General features: G+C 44.3%; 1 protein-coding gene across 1 annotated transcript; it reads right to left on the bottom strand.

Moving 5' to 3' along the window:
* Positions 1 to 13723: 13723 nt before the first annotated feature.
* Positions 13724 to 17397, bottom strand: HEY1 (hes related family bHLH transcription factor with YRPW motif 1). The gene is made up of 5 exons (XM_054816073.1): positions 16975 to 17397; positions 16758 to 16833; positions 16598 to 16681; positions 16399 to 16480; positions 13724 to 15582 (listed from the first exon to the last, which is right to left on the bottom strand). The coding sequence occupies exons 1-5, from the start codon at positions 17172 to 17174 to the stop codon at positions 14999 to 15001; spliced, it is 1026 nt and encodes a 341-aa protein (XP_054672048.1). The 5' UTR covers positions 17175 to 17397; the 3' UTR covers positions 13724 to 14998.
* Positions 17398 to 17410: the final 13 nt, after the last annotated feature.

The following is a 17410-nucleotide window of genomic DNA, read 5'->3' as shown; positions in this document are numbered from 1 at the left end:
CCATTAATCACCATCTGATTTACTTAATTTGCTTAAACCTGGACCATTTTCATGTATTCCTAAAAGAGAATGGATTATAATGAAATGGCTGTGACATTCTGAACATATATGGAATTCTTTAACTGGACATCACTAGTAAGTGCTGCAAGTGTTTTGTATTACATTAGCATTTAATTGGTTTTGATCATTCATGCATTCATCCCTGAGAGAATACTGAATAAATTTTTAGTGTTGAAACATTATCTCCGTTTTTATTATTCTAAAGAAAAACTGATGGTGCTGTAACAGCTACAAATAAATACATCCTCAAAGTAAAATCTTTTTAGTTATAGATTTAAACCTTTTTATTTTGACCATACTTTAAAAAAACCCTCAATTTAAAATTAACTGTTAACTTCATAGAAAAGGACAAAATAACACTTAAGAGGTGTGGTTGTTCATTTGATCTTTGCATGGCTAATAAAGGATCTGACCTCAGTATTCACTAATACCAACAGAAATTTGTTCCACAATGTCAGTAAATGTTGAACCAGGCTCCAAATAGGTCATTCAAAATCTCCTAGTTGAAAAGCTGAGTCACTGTAAAAAGGAAACATTTAGAGTCACTTGAATAAATAAGAACAGGCACATGCTATGGCCCTTCAGGCAACATCCTCTCTTTATCTGGATACCATGGCATAATTTTCCCTAAAATGGACAGTACATTGCTGTTGATCTGAAACTCTGGCAATCATCCATTCATCATGTGTATCCAAACAGTACCTGTATCTGACTGCAAACTGGAAAAAGCAGTATCAGCAAAGAAAATACTCTCTTTGGCTTCCTGCAAAGAATGAAAAAGTTACCTGGCTAAGTACCTGTGACCCCATGTGGGACGCAGCTCAGGAGCTGCATCTCTCCATTCTCTGACAGAGATGAACTTTCTGGTTGGGCTACCTTCCTGCCTGCCAGAGCTCTCATGAGTTTATCAATCCTTGTTATTAATGAAGCCATCAGAATAGTAGGCTTGGTACAAGACATACAAACAATAACAGACTCTACATCTCAACAAAGTACCTAAGCAGTGGTGTGTATTACAAGTAAGTCCTCATGTGCTGGATGCAGGTAACACTGGTCTCATGTTGATGGCAAGAAGAAATGCATAGAGGAGCTCCCTGCTTTACCGTACCTCCCAGTCACAATCCAACCTATCCTCAAAGTAGAAAGTCAGGCCACAGCCCTGTGCATCCTATCTAATACATCCATCACGTTAGGTGCTAAACCTAAAGTCAAGGACATGTTGTATGGGTTGTAGTTAGGCATCTGTGAAGATGACTGCAAAGATTACTTATATCTATTTTAATCCACCCCAAAGAGAAGTTTCTTTATCAACCCTTTTGGAGAGAGATGTAAATGATAGAACCATTATGCTCACTTGATTTAACGATATATGGTTTTGGGCATGCTCCCAATGGCCTGACACCCAGAGCATCTGAGGGAACCAGAAGAATCTGCCAGGAGGAGGAGAGCTCAATAGTGATCCAACGTCATTTAGGATTATTCAGGATTCTGGCAGGATACCCCAAGTGAGCACAGCACCATGTAGGAGCCAAATGAGTGAAGAACTTGATTCATCCATGTTAAAAAATGACTGACCTTTGAGCAAATTACACTGGTAGTTGTGTGTACCAGAGCAGGCCTGAAGTAAAGATAACAACAAATGATGGCTGGTGGTGACAGCTATATCCAGAGTTCTAAAACATATATCTGCTAAACAGAGCCAAGCAAATCATGAGCTGGTGCCTCTGATCAAAGGCCACCAAGCAAGAGCTGCAGCATTCCTTGGCACATTCAGGAAATCCCATGGCTATTTTTGACAACTACCATGTGGTGGCCAGCCAATATATTCTGCAGATGGGCAGATGATCACATCTTGTTGCCAAAAAGCTTTAAGAGATTTACTCTCTTAAAGAGATCCACAATATTTCTAAGCTCTCTCCCAGGCAGTAGCATCTCAGCACAGGGTGAGCTGTGACAAAGTGTCCAGCAGGTGATGGTGCACTTCAGCTCACTTCTGAAAAGATAAAGCAGAGCTTATGTTCCACTTTCAACCAATTCAAGGGACACATCAAAGTCACCCAAATGCCCTTAGGAAGGATTGTGTCAAGGCCATGAAGGTGCCTTTGTCACGAATGAAGTCAGTTTCTGGGCACAGACACGCTGTTTTGCAGTGTGTTTCAAGCAACCAGTGAAAACATAAAGTTGTTCAAAATTGAGGGGTGCTTTATACAGAGCTGAAGCCCCTTTGAGTAACACTCTTCTGTCGGCAGAAAATAAATCGTGTGGATATTATGCCGACTGAGCATCCCTTTTAGCATTTTCAAACACAATGTCACATAGGAGGATGCCAGAGAAGTAGTGAGAAAACAAAAGAAACTGCAAGCCAGGGTCTTGCAAGTCTCCAGTGGAAATGGTTTTCATGTCAAATGACATAAGTGTCAAATATGAGTCATTGCTGCCATTTCTCCCTGCCCAGAAGAGGGAAATGTATACTCTGTGGTCAAGGCAGAGCAGGACAGGATGATAGATATTATGCAGTTTGACTCCAGTGCAAATGAGCTGTTAGGGTTTAATAAAGGTATCTCTCTATAATGCGTATTACACTTCCATAGCACTCCATGAAGGACTGGAAACAGAGCCTTCCAGCCAGTGTGAGTTTACCAACATTTCAGCGACAGAAAGCAATACTCTTGGAAAGCTCTCCTGAACTGCTGCCCGCATTTGGTAGCTGTGGTGACTAATACAAAGCTGTTGTTTTAAAAACGACCTTGGAACAAGAAAACTGTAGTTCTGCTTCGTTTTCCTCCTTGCTTATATGCCGAGCGGCAGCGATGACTGACAGTTCGATGCAAAGAAATTTTAGGTTGGGGTGTTATTTTTTAGACACAAAAAGATGAAGCACCTGTAAATGTATGTACACATAGAACATGCCTTTTCTTTTTGAGAGTATGTTCTTATATAAAGGGGACTGCTTAAACTAAAAGCAAATTCTCAGACATTACAATACTTTGAGCAAAGCTCCACCAGCTCACCAATGCCAAGAATCTGGCCTGTTGACTGCCTTTCAACCCCATTTCATTGCCTGCGAGATTCGCCTTCAGTTTACCCAAATTTAAGGTTCTTCGGTAACTCAGTCAACAGAGGGAAGTAGATGGCAAACTTTCCCTCCTAAAATCGTGGGCTTACTTTCTGGTGACATGAGAGCCGTTGCTGATGCAAATCCTCTGGCCATCACTGCTGTGCTTTGCCATCAGGCTTCCTCTCCAGTCAAGGTATCACTGCCTCTTAAGAGTCAAAGTGACATGGTTCGGTTTTGATACCAGCAGCATATGCCGTTTGAATCATATCTCACTTCTTCAATAATTTATCCAGAATGACGCATCTGCTAAGAAAAAAATTGTAACACTGATCCTTCTCTGCTCATCTGGACACCTTGGAGCATGTCATTAAGGTCACACTGTGTGATGCCTTGCATGTGATGCAGCTGAAACAGCCACACAGCCGTTCGCTCGCTCGCCCACACACACAGTGGGATGGGGGAGAGAATTGAAAAAAAAGTAAAACTTGTGAGTTGAGATAAAAACAGTTTAATAGGACAGAAAAGGAAGATAATAATAAGAATAATAATAGAATATACAAAACAAGTGATGCACAGCACAATTACTACCCGAAGCTGATGCCCAGCCCGTTCCTGAGTTGCAGCACCCCTCAGCCAACTCCCCCCAGTTTATACACTGAGCATGACATCACATGGTATGGAATATCCCTTTGGCCAGTTTGGGTCAGCTGTCCTGGCCATGCCCCCTCCCAACTTCTTGTGCTCCCCCTCCTTGTTGGCAGGCCACTGTGAGAAGCTGAGAAGTCCTTGACTGCTTAGGAATACCTAAAACATTAGCGTGTTATCAACATTATTCTCATCCTAAATACAAAGCTACCATACCAGCTACTAGGAGGAAAATTAACTCTACCCCAGCTGAAAGGAGGACAGATGTGCAGGCTGGGTTATCTCTGAGATTATAGGAGTAAATTCAGGGGCCAGAGGGAGGATTCGCAGTGATGCCCGCAACTGCGGTTACTTTTTACATATGCTTATATATGAGCCTGCAAAACTGACAGTTCAGTGTGCCCACTGCATTTCACTTTTTAGGCTGGGCTTCTCCGTTACTATTTTCTCATTTTTAAATAACAGTTAATTCAAACCTATTAATAGTGACTATTTCAGCAGAGCATAACCACAATCCCTCAACTGGAATAGGCATTTGCAGGAGTGTGATGCTCTTGCTCCATAGAGATGCCAGTACAGCTCCACAGCAGAAAGATATTTTCTGACACTAGATTATTTTCTGTAAGGGATCTCTCAGTGCTCAGTGGCACTGAAAATTACTATTTTGCAATTTTGACCACATAAAACTTGATCCCTCAAGCCCCAGGAAGTCTTGGACTGCAACAGGGATCTCATCCCCATGAAGACAGCAGGGTGAAACTTTTAATTATTACCCATCATGCTAAGCCTCTGCACAGTTTTGGGGTTTTGGGTTTTTTTTTTTGAAGGAAATCCTCCTTCCCTTGTGCCCTACGTTTTAAACTGAGCTCAGCCACAGTTGCTGGCTTTAGAGGGACAGGAAGGAAAACCAAAGAGAGTCAGCCCACTGTGCCCCAACCTGCAGAAAGCCACAGAGACGTCAGGAGACAATACATACTATAAAGTCCTCTGATGGAACAAAAGCACCCTCATTGCACTCTCATTCTCTTTTAAATCAACCGAGTTGTAAAAGTTATTTCTATAGAAGCCTATTTTCTCTCTCTCATAAAATTGTATGGAAGTGTTTCCCAAACAGCTCCATCGCTATTGTGCGGCCAACACCCCCGCCCCAAACAGCGCTCCTTTGCTCCCATGGGCCACGCCACTGAATACAGCAATTGCTCTGCTGCCCCACAGTCTTGTGAAAGACAGAGTGTAAACCAAAATTGTTCCAGAGACACTAATCTGTAATTTGCCTTCTGTACACTCCCTAAGAAGAGACATAACAGACATATTTTTGTATGTCCTCCAGAAAAGTTTTCCTACCTGCTCTAAGGAGATTTAGTTTTTCTCTCCTTATGAAGGACCCCTCAACAAGTCTCCTGTGCAAATTACATTTTTTCCTGACATCATCATGAGGAGACCACTTGCCCAAGGTTATAAGGGCCTCTTGTTCGCTTCTTGAATAGGTTCTTGCCATCACTCCAAGGTACAGATTGGCCATTTGAAGCAACTGAGCCATATGGAGGCACAAATGCTTTGCTGAAGCATCTAGCTGCTTATTTGTGATTGTTCCTGCTATCAGGCAGTAGAACTAGAGAGGCAACAGAAGGGAAACAAGCAATTAGTCAGTGGAAAAATAGTCTACTATGGTACTGCTTGTGTCCAGGGAAGACTGTAAGAGCACAGCTGTGTCTATGGCAATTCAAGTTCCGGGCCACCTTGTGCAAAAGGAGCGATGTTTTATTGCCAGCTTCTCATCCAGGTAATTGCATTCATTTCATGAATAGAGGCAAATTCAGTTGGAATAAAGGTCCAGCCCAACTGATGGTGATCCTACCTCTCATGTCCAAGTCACCGATGAGTCATGCAGGGTTGGTAACCACCATGACGTTTCTGGTAAATGAGGAGGATTCCTTCACACACGAGTCCTTCCTCAACCCTAACCTCTTTCCACAGTCCCAACCAGTTTTCTTTCATGCCTTTAACTTCTCCCAAAGCTGCACTCTAACTGCCAATTTTCACCTCCTAGACATTTTTGTCACTGCAAGATTTTCCACTGGGATCCCAGCTTGCACCTCCCCGTGTCCGCACCATGACCCAGTGCCACACTGGCAATCTGTGCCATCTCAACAGAGCCTTCAGGTATGCATCCCCCACCATCACCCCCACACAGAGCTCCTCAAATGGATGCTTTTCTCCCCCTTAAACCCACTCTTGTCTAGTTCTGGTCCATATGAAGATAACCTACATGTGTTACCAATTATCCCTCTCAGTTGAAGGGGTCTAAGTAGCAAATCCAAGACCTTCAGCCCTACTGATGAACCATACACATGATGATCTGAGACATCGTAAGGGAAGCTGTGCCTTCAAATAATTTATTTAAGACCTAGTGCATTATACACAGAAGAGTGTGTTAAAAATACAATGCTGAGTTGTGAAGTCAAACACACAAAAACACATCTAAGGGGAGTATTAATTTTGCCTAAAAGAAGTCTGTTTCATTACAACCACTGGCTGGATTTTCTTTCATCAGGGAGTAGTGAAGGGGTCTAGTTGTTGCTGAAATAGTTGAATGTGTTAGGAGACTTTGGAGTGTGAAATACAGTCTTACAGTTAAGGGTACTGAAAAGTACTGTGGAAACTAGATTTTTTTTCTTTTTTTCTTTTTCACTTCCATTTGCTTAAGTGCTGTAGGAGACTAGGAAAAGGCTTCCTAAATGTTCCCAGTGCTCCTCATTGCCTGAAACTCTGACATGGGAAGTAGGTCAGTCTGATGTGAAGAACTACTCACCCTCTGTGGCTTCCAGAAAGTCAAGAGCAGCTGTGCTTTGAATCCAGGAACTGCTGCAGAAGTCCTAAAGAAAAAAAAAAACAACCCACTTTGAAACACCTCAGCCAAGCAACTCAATCAACTATTTGACTTTTAACTTTCTGAGTCCCAACTTCCTACCCAGAACATAGTGCTACACCTCCACGGGACATTGTAAATATCACTTGACTTTGGGGGAGCAAACGTAGTAGCGCTAGGACTGAAAAGCCCTGGCAATAGAGAAAAGGAGGCTTTATTAATAAAAACCTCCTCTTTAGAGTCAGCCTTCAACATAAAAGGGGTCTCAAGTTTTCCCTGTGCCCTACCCGCTCCCTGGAATACACTTCATTCTGCAGCTTCTGCAATCTTCGAACAAAGTGGGGCTCGATGATGGATACAAGTGCCATATACAAATTTATCTTCACCGTCTCTCACTGTCCCATAGGATTAACTGCAATGTTGCAACAGTTCTTCTAGTATGAACAAGTGAAGAGCAGACACTGTCGCCAAAAAATTAAATCTGAGGTGGCACTAGCCCCTGGCAAAGTCTTCTCTAGCCTTTTTCAGTCAGTCAGTCATAGTTGTTAAAAGAACCTTGTCTGGGATGTGTCAAATACAATCTCATAAAAATCTCCTTTCTGATGGGAGTTTTGGGTTATAAAAGTTAATGCAATGCAGATAGCTGAGCTGAACAGGCTGTTTCCCAATAGACTGTGGTATAAAAAAGTATTTCATTATATAAAGCTTGAATCACAGCTTTCTCAGCAACTGTTTGGTACAGACTGGGTTTCTATCTCACGCAAGGCAATGAAAATAGTACAGAGGGAGGGCTGCACTTCCTAGCAGAGAACCTGGCAATAAGAAGGGATTTTGAACCTTTTTGTTTTGTTTTGTTTTCTGCATTAGAAAGTATGCAATCAAAAGGAAAGCTAAGGAATTGCTCCCTCTTTGCTAAAAAAAAAGTGCATAAAGTCAGACTGTCTGGCTAGCACATTATGAGGATATTGATGCTGGGGGAAAAAAAAAAAAGCAAAGTAGGGATTTTTCTACCCGGAAACCTGATGCGTCACTCCTTCAGCTTTGTCCCTGGGGGCAGACCATGGGAATTCCCAGTCTTGGGCCCCTGTGGCTCTCAGCCAGCCCTGTCACTGAAGCTGTGCTTTCAGCCTGGGATGTTGCTGTGCTGCAGGGGCGAAAAATGAGGCTTCAGTCTGTTAACTGGCAGGATGAGGTCAGGCCTGAGGGGGCTGTGTGAGAAGTCCTGCAGACTTCCGTCAGCACCATGAAGAAGCAGGGAGCCATCTTACTTCCCAGAGAGGAGACAAAAATTAGACAAACGTTGCCTAAAACAACAACAACTCAAAGATTTTTAAAGCTCCATAACAGATTTTGCTTTAACTTAATTCAGTGAGTATCTGATTCATTCGGGGCTCTCACAGCTTCATGGCTGGTTGGGCCGGGAGGGGTACGTGGGATTCCAACCCCCTCCTTTGAAACAGGCACGGATTTAACAGGTGAGGGACTGACAACCATTTAGCTTTAGATCTACAATTGCACCTCTTGGTGTGTTTGCTTGCTTTGATGCTCCAAATCTTGGAACATGGTTGCGGCCACGTGGCATCAGGTGGGGGCTGCACCTCCCCCTTGCTCAACCAATACTGGTTTATGCAGTGGAAGAGGTCTGTGCAGCTGGAACCGAAGTACAGAGGGCCAGATCTCAGAAACCTAATGGAAGAGAAGAGTTTCTCTTCAAAAGAGCTGCTCTTTCTGCTTGCATGGCCTTTACAACACACCGCTGACATCTTACTCTGCCCACGCCAACTTAATGGATATTTAGGTTTGTCCAGCAGGTATGTGCACCATTCACATCACCTATTCCAATTCTTAACAGGGTAAAGTTTAATCATTATTGTCCTTGGTGCTATTTTTCGGAAGAAAAAGAGTAATTTTGTCATTGCGTGCTCCAGAAAACATGAAAGTCTCTAAGGAGCCCAAACTTCCTGTTACCAATGCCTTAAACTTTGCCCCACCTTTGGGAAGCACTGGCAGCTCGTGGAAGAATGTCATCCACTCTAACAATTGATTTTCTTATGTACAATAACGTCAGACCTTTTAAATAAAAGGCTGACCCGTCTCCTTCTAAAATAATTTGTCCGTTTTATGGAGTGTTGTTCTGATTATATACAATTCCCACAAGAAGGGAAGTACCTTTAAAATAAGGACTATTCAGTACTAGTACAGGATTTCCTCTTGTTGTTGATAATTTCCTCTTAACAGAAGACGCAATGAATCCCAGAGAAATTCAAAGGAGCAATCTACAGACAGTTTGGCATCTACATTATACAGGGAACATTGTTCAATAAAATCGATGTTTTCCTGATGAAGTAAAAAATAGATCTACCTGCTGTGTAGCATGTAAAAGAGTTCCTACAGCACACACTTTAGTTCCCCTTGCTACATTTTTAATCACTATCCAATCCCACAAACTTTTACATAACCATCGCTGAACAACAACAGACAACAATTATTCTCATTTCATCTCTTGATATTGAAATTCAGCCTCTGACATGGCCTCTCTGTTAAGGAAGACAGGCTTGGTGATAATAAGCAGCAGTATTACCAAGGTATCATCTGCACTATCAATAGCAGATACGTAATGCGAAGCAAGTTAGCAACTCTGTGTTCTCTCTACCAGATGTTCCTTATCTCAGAAGCGGGCTCCATACTCCCTTTCACTAGAAAAGCTAGTTTTCCACTGCTAGTCTGAACACGTACCTTGCCCTCCTCACCTGATGGCGAAGGAGACCTCATACCTACATAGATGACTAACACATCATAACCACCATACCAAAATCTAGGAGCTAAGCAGCTGCACCAGCTAGGTGGTAGCTGCTGATAAAGGCTGAGCCATTTGTGGAAACAGCTGCCAGTCATTAGGAGCTCATATCAGTTATCCCGATGTATCAAATTCTCTGTCAAGTTGGGTCACAAGCCCCCTCTCGTGCACAGACCATGCTTTAATTCATTGACCTCCTTACACTCACTTGATCAGGTTGTACAAATGCGATCAGTAAATCATGCTGTGATGCCTTCTTACAGCTGGCAATAGTCCAGCCCTGGTTCCTCCCTAGCCAGTGAGATGGCCCATCAAATTTGATGAAGACGTTCACACACATTTGGTTCAGCACCTCACTGGTTTTAAATTATGTGCCTCAGTCTTTACACGTTGCTCATCTGATTCTGACTTACAGAGCAAAATTTTGAATACCATCCCCGCTCTGAATCCTTTACATACTTGCATGCAGCTTATTTTGTCATCTGACATCAGTTATTTCCGCATCTTTGCAACAGGCAATGCAAACAATGCAAGTCTTCATTCATCTGTTCACAGCCTCAGTTTTCCTCTGATCCCACACATCAGCCTTCCTTCCTGCTCCTTGCCATTCTCTCGCAGAGCTGTTCCACCAACTTTTCTACTGCAACATCCTTTCTTCTGTGAAAGCAGTGCAAAACAGAGAAACGCACATACCGTAAGGTTTAACCTGTTACTACTGTCCGTGCCCAGATTTTACAGCTTACCTTGAAGAAATACAAGCCACCTGGAAAGCTCCAAGAAGCCTTTCCAATGCAGTGGTCTGCAGAGGTCTCCTTGTGCGGAGGCTGTCCCAACAAGCAGAAGTGCAGAAGACGTGCAGAACTGGGTCCAGCTACCCCTCCCTCCCTTCCTTCCCAGGAGGCTTCTCCTGAAGAAAGCAGCCTGGTAAAAGACTCTGAAAAGGTCCAAGCAATGTGATGTGGTTAAGAGCTCTGCAAGCAGGGCAGAATGCCCCTACTGCTCAGCTGTTTTGAACACTTAGATAAGCCCCTCCTGCATTATACAGCTGTGTTACATGATGTATTGAAGAAAAAAGGAAAAACAGCTGGAAGAGAACCTCTGTCTATGAAGTTTGCTCTGCTGGGAAGGCTTGGGCAGGCTGCACACAGCACAAGTCAAAGCAAGGCAGTGTGGTTCACTGCTTCAAGCTGTATGAATAATTAGTAGAATTTGCTGGAGAAAAAAGTGTGTGGGACTAGCTGGAATAAGAGAGAACAACATATAATAGCCAAGCACTTCCTTAATAAAAGCTTTCACCAAATGAACTCTTCAGACTCCCAAAAGACACCTTTAAGTATCTGTATCTTACTAGGCATTGGCATTTCAACATCTATTACCGCAGTCAAGCTACTATATTGCAAGCATGAGTCAATGCCTGCATCTTCTGGCTCCAGAAGAAAGGGACTGTTCTAATTTTTATTTATAATCTGGGCAAGTGGAGAGAGAGGCATTCAGTTACAGGCAAAGCACACACTGCTCTACGAGGCCGGGTAGGCTGGTTAATACATCTGTGCCTTAGCGTACTGAGTCACCTGGCAAGTACCACAACCCATTTCTGCAACCTTTCATCTACGGCCTCAGAAAAGGGCTTCGTAAATCATTTTTGTCGCCTTCCAGCACAAAGCCCACGACCTCCACACTATTCACTGCAGACTTCCAGCTCCGTATAGAGTATGCTACGATCCAAACTGGGAGTTTCTGGCAAGAAGCGCCTGTGAATATGTACACAATATAAAACAGGAAGAAGGATTTCAGTTTATCTGTGCTCACTTGGGCTTGTTTGTTGCTTGGAGAAAGAAAAAAACCTGGCAGGCTTCCCACCACTATGCAATAGTCTAGGAAGGCTCTTGTCACCTGGGGATGCACATGCTGATGTGTGAGTGAAGAGAGCAATAGTGAGGATTCATGGGGTTTTCAGCATGATCCTAATAAACTCTGTCATGCTACTAGTGTTAAGACGGGAGCACTGAACAGAAACTGCCTTAAGAACTACTGACAGCTTCTTTCCGAAAGCTAAAAACTGTCATTTTCATAAGCTATTTCTTTATGCCAAAGCACAGAATGGATTTCCAAAGGTTCATATCTGGTTTTATGCAGTATTTACCAGCCTCTTCAATTTATTCTGCACTCAAATCCAGCTTCCTTGATAAAGGAAGATAATATTAGCTTATATGAAATACCACATCATCTTACATCCCACACAAAGCTTTAGCCTGAGAATTTCCGGACAGACACAGTTCATCTAAAGCACTTGAAGGTAGTTGGGGGGTCATGGGATCAAGTCGCATATGCATTTCCTTTCTTCTCCGCCATCCCTCCGGTTAAGCTAGTGCTCCTGAATTGCTCTTTTGCAATAGGGTAAACAAGTAAATGTTTTGGGCTCAGGCGATACCTGTTGTCTATAGAAGCAAGCTTATTTTGCCTTTTTTGGTTTGTCTTTAGAAACCTAGCATCCTACAGGAAAGAAAAATAGCAGAACATCTCAGAACTGTAGTTTTTCAGAAAAAACATTTGTCATTCATATAGAGGATTTCCAACTACCACTGCCTCTTGATGAAAGGAGAATAAGCACTGCTATCCCTTTTTCACAGCTGACAAAGCAGATATGGATTAAGTGATTGCCAAGCACGACTTACTGGGTTAGCAGCACAAGCAGTAAATATAGCTCTGGACTTCCAACCCTGGTGCTTCAGCTTCTGGGCCATGCTTTTTGCATTCGAATTACTAGTTTTTGTGTGTTCCTAGAATTCATTTATCTCTTTCTATGATAACAATCTGTAGATTTTGAGTCTCTAAAAACTAACATAGACACTGCAAAAGTTGAATAAAATTAGTTCTTTTTGCTACTATCTTTGCCATTGGTAATGGAAAGAGAGGACGGTGGACATAGAGACAAACACCAGCAGCTAAACTTTTATTGCACTCTCTGCTTCTGAAGTCCATTCAAGAGTAGGACAGTGGGACAAAAATAATTATAGGGGTCTTTCTACACAAAAGAGCCGGCTATTTAGAGGCAGGCAAAGTCATTTGAATGTCAATGAAATAACCATTAAAAGGCTGAGAAGCATTGCCATTTATTAAAAGATCTAAAGAATAGTTGCATGCACTATAGCAATCTTCTAGGTAGGAGTTGTTAATTTGGTATAAAAACCTATTAGGGACAGGGCTGAGCATAATTAAACAGGAGACAATACACACTGTGAAAAGGAAACTGGCTTTGGAATTTTACAGCCTCTTATTTCATGTTTCTACATGAAATAGTCTGCTTTGTAATCTCTCCTCAATAACACCTATGTATTTCTAGCTCCCACAGCGTTTTGCGTTTCATTTCTAGCAGTGGTCCCCTTCAGCCTAGGGAAGAAGGTAAAACAAGGTTACGCACTTGAATGCCCTTCCACTCTTTCCAGCCTCACGGCAATCCTTCTTCCGAGAAAGCCTCTCATCAATGCCACTCCTTAATTGGCCCAAGACCCCCTCTTTAAACAAAGCTCTCGTCTCCCACAGGGCCAAGCTCTTTCTGCTATTCTGGCAGAGCTAAATCCAGACAAGGATGTGCCATTTACCAACACAAACGTACTATAAATTCAAATGCACAGGAAAGAAGTGAGGTACTTCCAGGAGAAGCTGTTGATATTCTGCAGGTAGAGATTTGCAGGTAGGACAGACCGCATCTGGAGAAAACCTTCTATCTACATGTAAGCCTGTCAGGTTGTTACTTCAAGAAAAAGTGTAAGACACTAGCAACACCTCTCCACAACAAATATACCATTAGTCGGAGACCCTGAGTAGATCCCACACTAATGCACTGAACGTGAGCTAAACCAGACTTAGGTACAAAACTTTGTTACATAGCTACAGGACAGATAACGTTTTCATGAGTTAGACAGGAAAGGATTCCACATTGGTAAAGATTATCACTTTTTAACATTAAGACAAAGCAGTAAGAATGAATATTCAGGGAAACTGCAGCTTTAACTTCTTCTTTAGTGGCAACCCTGGTGTCTTTGCCGTCTGCTCAGACGCTGCCAGGCAAGTAAAATGTATCCTGAATTTTCCTTCCCTTGACTGTTATTCTGAGGCACCATGGTTCCTTCTGTAGTCAGCTAGTGTAGCTAAGTATGCCATAATATTTGAGAAAAAAAGTCAATACAAATGCCCACAGCAAGACTAAGTAGCAATTGTTTGACATCGCCCGTGATGCCCATAGGCACAGAATTCTCCGCTGATATATATCAGACAAACATGTCATTTAAAATACTTTGTTCTTTGTCCTTTATTTAGCCACAACACAGATACAAGAGCAGTCAAACCCCGTCCAGTGGAACTCACTAGATAAACCTGTTTAGATTAAAATTCTCATGAAATCAATCAAAATATACATGTACACGCACACACTCTCATGCACACAAGAATGCAGCAGAGCCCTTACAAAATGAGGAGTGGCACTGAACTGCACCTAAAGGTAAAACGCAGTAGGAAAAAAATCAGCCGGGTAGGGTACATCTGTTAAGCAAGAAGGCTGTGCACTGAACGGGTTCCCACCGTACCATTCCAATGGCTATTTAAATACCAGCATCATTCCTTTCAGGTGCAAATTTGAAGCTCATAGAGGGAAGGAGTCTGATCTCAGTTACCCAAGAATATGGGGTAACGGAACAGTTACTCCACTGTAACTCAAAGTAGAATCTGGCCCTATGAAATGAGCATGCATACGTCCGGCTCCAGCTGGAGGACTACTGCAGATGACAACTTCTTTTTCCCTTCACTTTCCCAGCAGCTAAACCCACCACCAATATAGTGTGTAATTTGGCTTTTGCACCCTCCCCACTCCAGGGTTTGCTCTAAAGCACATACTGCTCCTTTTGGTGGAAGAAAAAGCACAGTGGTTCTGTGATGTAAGTAAACGTCCACTAGGGACTAGAATAAGACCACCAAATATACCAAACCACTGCAGAAGAAACAGAAATTGGGCTCTTCAATAAAGCTGGTCAAGCTGGTCCATCTGATTTGTCAACGCTTTGTTCAGAAATATAAGACTCAAATATAGTTTACAAAAAGAGTAATTCTTTCTAGCACATCTCCATGTCAAAATACTAACAAAAATGCAGCTTGTTAATTCTGAGAAGAGTGGTCTTGGAAAAATTAATAACTAAACTAGGCCATTGCTAACAATAATGGGTGATATCTCTTCATAAAAAGGCGGTCTGACGTACTCAGGAAAAATGAAACATTTGAAACAAATTGTTTACAAAAAATATTTAAATGCTCAGCACAGATCTAACACAAGTGTTAACAACCACTATTGTAATTTTATTTTTGGACAACTTCAGCAACTATTTAAAAAAAAAAAATCGCTAATACAAAAATGTAGAAAACAAAAAGAAAAATCCAAAGAGACAATTTTTAGACAAACTTAGTTAAGGTGAAGCTGTACCTTTGTCCCAGTTATTAAGAACTTCAACTTTAAGCGTGGCATAACCCAGCTCAGCTAGGTTTGTAGGCTTCCCCACCCTTACTAAAGAGTTAGTTCTTAGAAGGCTCCAATCTCAGTCCCCCAGGGTCTGTATGGTTTGCCAAGGGCTGCTGACTGCGTTGGTGCAGACGGGCTCAGCACGTTAGGGGACAGCAGATGGAAGGAGCCAAACGAAAAGGGGAACGCAGACAGAGATGCCATGGAGGAGAGAAGAGGAGGAGACAGTTTGGTAGTAGATGTGACCACGGGGAGCACCGGTCCAACGTTGCCATTTGGGGGCACTCTGAGTGAGGAAGTTTCAGCATGTGGGGCGGCAATTCTGGTCTGGTGATGTGGTTCTGTGGAAGATGCTGTAGTACTGGTATTACCGTGCCCATTTTGAGCCAGCAGCAACGGGTGAGATATGTGAGGGTGATGTCCAAAGGCACTGCCCCAAGGAATGTGTCCAATGCCAGTGTGTGCACTACTTGCTGCTTCCCGTTGAGAGGCGTAGTTATTGAGATGAGACACAAGTCGAACTCGCAGAGGATCGGAGGCATCCAGACCCTCTATAATACTAAGGTATCGAGCAACTTCAGCCAGGCACTCTCGAAACCCTAGACTCCGATAGTCCATAGCCAAAGCATGAGCATCAAAATAACCTAAGAGAAAAGAACAAAGAATGGAGTCTTAAGATGCTGTTTTCTAGTCATTGTCTACAGGTAGCCTCCCCACTCCACCCTCCCCTATAAGCATATTTCACTTAGATGTGGTTAGTACTCCCAACCATAGATTAGCTGCCAAGCTCCTTTTTCTTTTTTTGTCTAACAACCTTTTCTTTTATCTCTGTGCTGTGATGCTGCAAGTCCCGAGACCAGTCACAGAGTGCCATTTTTAAACTGAAATTGCACACTGCCACTGGAGGAAAGTACTTTTGTTCTTTTCTTGTCTCTCCGGTGCAAGCAAAACCACAGCACAGTGAAGTTCATTAGAAACATAAGTCCTACATTATCAGAGGGGACTTCTGCAAGCAACATACTTTTTTCTTAAAAACGCATTTCACCATATGTGCTAATTATCTTTGCTACTCATTTCATCCTGGTTTTTTTTCTAGTTTCTGTTCTGAACTTTCAGAAAGTTCAAGAAACAAACATTTGACAACAACAAAAACTTTGTGTTTTCCAAACTGCCAAAAGCCGATTCACTTCACAGTGCTGAGACATTGCTAGAGAAACTTATAATCACTCTCCCCTAGAACAACCTGGAGCTAGCACTGTAAAACGTGCTAGCAACGCCACAAATCTCATCAAGTAGAAGGAAGTCCCAAATTCCTGATGAAACGTAGGAGAATTTCCCTTCACTTTCTCCAAGGGCTCCCACAGCACACTGCACACCAAGTGCTAGGATACGCACTCCTCTCACAGCAGCCTCTCTGCAGGGCTGCTCTGCTGACCCTACTGTCAGGCATGAAACTTTACCTTTCCCTCCTGCCGTATGCAGCATTTTCAGATGATCGACAGTCATCTGCAGAATCTCTGCTTTTTCCAGCTTGGCTGATCCCTAAGAGAGAAGGGGAAGCGTGAAACTTTTTAGGCAGAATCAGAAACGTTTGAAGAGGGGCGACCCTTCCTCCCGGGAACGGGGGGGGAGGCAGTACGGGGGGTCACTGGGCGCTACCTGCTTCTCAAAGGCGCTGGGCACCAGCCTCCTCAGCTCGGACAGGCTGTTGTTGATACGATCGCGGCGGCGCTTCTCAATGATCTAGGGCAGAAAGCGGAGGGTCAGGGGCGGGCGAGCCGGGGCTGAGGGGAGCCGCGGCCGGCCGGCGGGCACTCACCCCTCGGCGCCTCTTCCTGGCCAGGATCTGCGAGGTGGTCGAGGGAGACATGGAGCCCGCGGCAGAGCTCAGGTTCCTGCGGAGAGCAGCGGGACACCGGTCACCACAGGCACCGCCACCCCGGGGGAGGGAGCTGGGGGGGGTCGGGGCTCCGCGGGGCTGAGGGGAGGGAAGGGGCGCCGGGACGCCTCGCGGCGCCCACCCTGCCTGCGCTCACCCATTCTCGTCCGCGCTCTCCTTCTCCACCTCGACGGCCTCATCCAGCTCCTCGCTGTCCGACGAGCTGTAGTCGGGGTGCGCCCGCTTCATGGCGGCCGTGGCGGGGCGCGGGCGGACGTCGGGGAGGCGGCGGGCGGCGCGCGGGAGCAGGGCGCCCAGCGCGCGCCCCGCGCCTCGCCCGACACCCGTCTCTCCCATGGCGCTCCCACGCCTCGCCTCTTACCCGCCGCAGGCAGGCGGGCGGGCAGGCAGGCAGGCAGGCAGGCAGGCAGAAGGGCGGACAGGCAGGCAGGCGGGCGGGCGGGCGGACAGGCAGGCAGGCGGCAGCGGGGCGAGCAGGCAGCCGGGCGAGCAGGCAGCCGGGCAGAGCACGCCCGCCGCCGCCCGCCGCCCAGCACCGCCACGCGCGGCCCCCGCCACCCCCATTGGCCGCC

The sequence above is a fragment of the Grus americana genome, chromosome 2 (assembly GCF_028858705.1).
Source record: "Grus americana isolate bGruAme1 chromosome 2, bGruAme1.mat, whole genome shotgun sequence".
In the NCBI taxonomy this organism is placed as follows: domain Eukaryota; kingdom Metazoa; phylum Chordata; class Aves; order Gruiformes; family Gruidae; genus Grus; species Grus americana.
Note: the sequence above shows the minus strand (reverse complement) of the source record. Positions and strands in the feature narration are given on the sequence as shown.

What these genes read in the sequence shown, in the direction of transcription:
- HEY1 (XM_054816073.1), bottom strand. Translation starts at nt 17,174, where the DNA reads ATGGGAGAGACGGGTGTCGGGCGAGGCGCGGGGCGCGCGCTGGGCGCC. An exon ending in CCAGGAAGAGGCGCCGAGGG is followed by an intron (nt 16,682 to 16,757) that starts GTGAGTGCCCGC and finishes TTTCTGCCCTAG; the next exon opens with ATCATTGAGAAGCGCCGCCG. An exon ending in GCATACGGCAGGAGGGAAAG is followed by an intron (nt 15,583 to 16,398) that starts GTAAAGTTTCAT and finishes CTTTTCTCTTAG; the next exon opens with GTTATTTTGATGCTCATGCT.